Source organism: Eurypyga helias, unplaced genomic scaffold (assembly GCF_000690775.1).
Source record: "Eurypyga helias isolate BGI_N326 unplaced genomic scaffold, ASM69077v1 scaffold10762, whole genome shotgun sequence".
Classification (NCBI taxonomy): domain Eukaryota; kingdom Metazoa; phylum Chordata; class Aves; order Eurypygiformes; family Eurypygidae; genus Eurypyga; species Eurypyga helias.
This window is the reverse complement of record NW_010236618.1, coordinates 1-3,736: the sequence shown is the minus strand read 5'-3', so window position 1 is coordinate 3,736 and position 3,736 is coordinate 1. Positions and strand designations below refer to the sequence as shown.

At 50.1% G+C, this 3,736-nt stretch overlaps 1 protein-coding gene across 1 annotated transcript; it reads left to right on the top strand.

The window, feature by feature from the left end:
- Nucleotides 1-1,500: 1,500 nt before the first annotated feature.
- Nucleotides 1,501-3,733, top strand: FAM124B (family with sequence similarity 124B; the record flags this gene model as incomplete). Its single annotated transcript, XM_010147157.1, has 2 exons — nucleotides 1,501-2,226; nucleotides 3,554-3,733. Coding segments are annotated over exons 1-2 (906 nt in total), but the record flags the coding sequence as incomplete, so codon positions are not given.
- Nucleotides 3,734-3,736: the final 3 nt, after the last annotated feature.

The following is a 3,736-nucleotide window of genomic DNA, read 5'->3' as shown; positions in this document are numbered from 1 at the left end:
AAATTAATGTTTCTCCTCGTTTTCTACTCAGCCTTTTTATTTTAACTGTATGTTGGGCTTGGTGGGGTTGTAAAGCACGAGTGTGTGTTTCCACCAGCGAGAGTGGCCTTCTGCGTAAAGGAAACCAGGACACTGCTACTCCTGCCTTTAGACCTGGGAGATTTTGCTCGGTTGGATAGAGAGCATATTAAAAGGAAAAACATAAAAAGCTCAGAGTTTTGAATAACAGACTCTTATTAATGCTGGGATTTCTGCACGGTGAGGAAGAAAATGGGCATGTCAGCAGAGAGATGTGTTGCTTTTAATTACATGGAGCTGGATACACCATTGGAGGGTCCAGTTTTGATTTAAATACTGGCAGCAATGGGGGCAGTTCTGCATAGAAAATGGGGCCTGGCTGGACTGGTACGTATGGGTCCTGGGTTGGCCAAACGAGGAGATGAAGGGGCGGTGTGATTTATTGTCTAGATACCAGCCGAGGCCTGGAAAGGAGGTGTATTTTCAGCATTCCTGTTGTGGTCTGCACAATAAGGTAAATCAAATACCGATGTGTAAACTCAAGGAGCAAGGAAAAGGAAACCCCTGGGGTGTACTCAAGGGTGCTGGTTACGTGGGTATCTCAGCATTACAGAAAAAAGGAGGCAGAAAAAGAGGCGAGCAGGGCACTGAAAGGGGGAAGCCTGGCAGATGCAGCTTTCATGGGCTGTGTGTAATAACCCGGGCCCTGGTTTCCAGCCAGGCAGCGAGTGACCTGTGTTGTGCAGCGCGTAGCTAGGAGTTGAGGGTTTTTTTCCCAAAGCTCCTCTTTCCTGAGGCCGATTCCTGTCTGCCCTTATTGTTATCTGTTGTGTTCACGCAGGGTTTTTACGCTTTTGTTAGCCTGTTTTCCTTCCTTGTTTTCAAAGAGTAGCTTATCTGCGTGCTGCAGCAGGGCGTGCCTCGCAAAGGTCGCAGCCTTTTGCGACGCGCTAAGGCCAGCTTGCTGACGGCAAGGGAATATGCCGAGGTCTTCCGGCGCGAGCGCCACATCGCCTTTGCCAAGGACGGCGACAGCACCAGCGGGATACGCGCTGAGGGGCAAGTCTGCTTGGCATCACCTCATCTGGGAGAACTGCTCCTGTGTCTCGGTGCTCTTCCTCGCCGCCGCCCTGTGCTGTGACGGGCACAGGACACGGAGGTGTTTCTGGGCACGTGGGTCGCATGCACTCGGTGACCAGAGCTCAAGACGTGGAGTCAAAATGACCCTTCAGCTGAGCTCGGCTGTCATTGATGCGAGCGACCTGGGAGGGGTCACGGAAAGCCTTGTGGCTCTTCGCCTGCCTCCTCGTGTGTGCTAACCGTGCGTACCTGCGTTGGCTTGTTGCGAAGCCTGGAGAAGATGGAGTTTGTTCTACCCAAGTCTTAGAGCACCCGCCCCGTGCCACTGAGGCTCTGGCAGGAGCAGGAGGAGAGGGAAGGCACCGATTTGTCTATTTTTACTTTTTGTCAGGAACCTTGGCAATGGACAGAGCAGACTCTCTGATGACTGTGCATCTTCTCGCCAATGCGGGACACTCGTTGCTTCTGCAGCAGACTCTGGATCAGCTTTTGGAGTGGATCTGCCCGGACGTTCGCCTTTTTCTGGTGTCGGAGCGAGTTACTCCATTGAAATACTACGAGAGCTACCGTAAGAGAAGCTGCGGCTTTCCCGGAATATCTGTTCTCCTTTTTCTACACGAGGACTTGGGGGAAGAACGTATTTTCCAGGTCCATGAGCAGTTCCAGCGTCCGCCCTGGCGCTATCAGTGTGCCCAGGTTGCTGGTGGGCAAAGCCACCCCTATGCCCCAGCTCACCAGGACTTCTACAGCCTGGATGACCGGATGCCTGTGTGGGGCATCAGGCGGGTGCACTGTGGCCCCGAAATCCTGCGTGTCACCCTCTATTGCAGTTTTGACAACTACGAGGACGCAGTGAGGCTCTACGAGATGATCCTACAGAAAGAAGCCGCTTTGCAGAAAAGCAACTTCTGCATCTTCGTGCTGCGCTCGACCCAGCACGCTGCCGTGCAGCTCTGCCTGAAGCAGCTGCCCGTCGGGGTGGCCGCCGAGCCGAAGGACTCCTCGGCCTTGCAGTTCAGGGTGCAGGAGATGGGGCAGCTGGTGCCTCTCCTGCCTAACCCCTGCGTTCCCATCAGTAGCACCAGGTGGCAAACCCAAGACTACGAGGGAAATACGATTCTGCTCCAAGTATGTGTCGGTGGTGCTCGGAGAGGAGGTGGTTTAAATTTTTATTTTTCCAAGGAAAGCAGGACTGGTTCAAAATGGGGATTAAGATTTTGCTTGTTTTCTTTTAAATTTGTGAGCGTGGTAGCTGGTATCTGCCAGTGCTGTGGTTGAGAAATATAAAGTCATTCCAGGTTTCTGTGCTTATATTGTTACTTTAACATCGTTGCTGCTTGCCTGAAATTGAAAGTATTAACACTTTTTGGAGCAGACTAGTTTTAACATCTTCCCTTCCCTGCCTGAATCAAACGATCATAGCAGCCTATTCTTCTCCTGGTAAGTCCATCACATTATAAATATTTTTGACAGCAGATTTTTAGCAGCCAAAACCAGGCGTATTGTTAAGTGTAGTGTTGATACAACATCAGCTGCAGTAGATTTTGTGAGCTCTTGAGTGAGTTGCGGTTGGGCAAGAGTGCCGAAGGAACATGTCGTAGGAGAACGCTGCCTGCTCTGTTCAAGTGGTTGTGTGACTACAAATACATAAAAAATGACAGAAAAGATTGCGCTGAGATGCTACACAGTGGGAACGGTACATGGGAGTAGGAGAGCACTTCAGCTCGGCGTGCTTTCTTCCCATTGCAACCACCCTTCCCACCTCTGATTATTTTTTCTTGTAATATGGATATTTAAATAATTTGCCCATCCTGTGTTGTTTTTTTTTTTTTCCTTTCAGAGCTCATTTATTGCAAATCAAGTTAATTATTCTGTACGGCCTATTTTTATGCTACTCTGAACACTAACTCTCAGGGCAGCCTTTGCGTGCCTCTCGTTCAGTCTCACTTCATAATCTGGTTTGCCACTGTTGTGGTTTAGCCCCAGTCAGCAACCAAGTACCACCCCGCTGCTTGCTAACCCCACCCCCTTTCCTCCTCCCGTGGGATGGGGGAGAGAATCGGAGGAAAAAGGTAAGAGAACTTGTGAGTTGAGATAAGAACAGTTTAATAGTTCAAAGTAAGTGAAATATAATAATTATACCAATAATACTAACATTAGGTAATGAAAATATTCCTAATTATAATGACAATATGTAATATAAATAAAAAGGTGAAAGGGAAGGAAAACAAAATGATGCAGCTGCTCACCACCAGCCAACCGCTACTCAGCCAGTCCCCAAGCAGCAAACCTGTGGCAAACCGAGTGGCAGCTGCCGTCGCGCAGGCTCGTAGGACTCCGGTGCTGTTCCCTAGTGGGGTGCGGACGGGCTCCCGCTGCAGGTGATTTCGGCATCGTTGGGTGGTCAGGCTGGAGCGACACGTTAATGGCCTTCTCTCCAAATTTTCTCCAACAGGTTCAAGACAGCTCCAGGCCCCGTGAACCAAATGTGGGGGTTTCCCATCAGCGTAATAATGCAGGCAGTGAGAAAATCCTGCTGGACTCTGTCCCAGCCCCTCTCCCTGGAAAGCAGTGTAATACTGGGTGGAGAAGCCAGGAGGCCAGAGCCACGAAAGGTAAAGCCAAACCTGACCAAAGC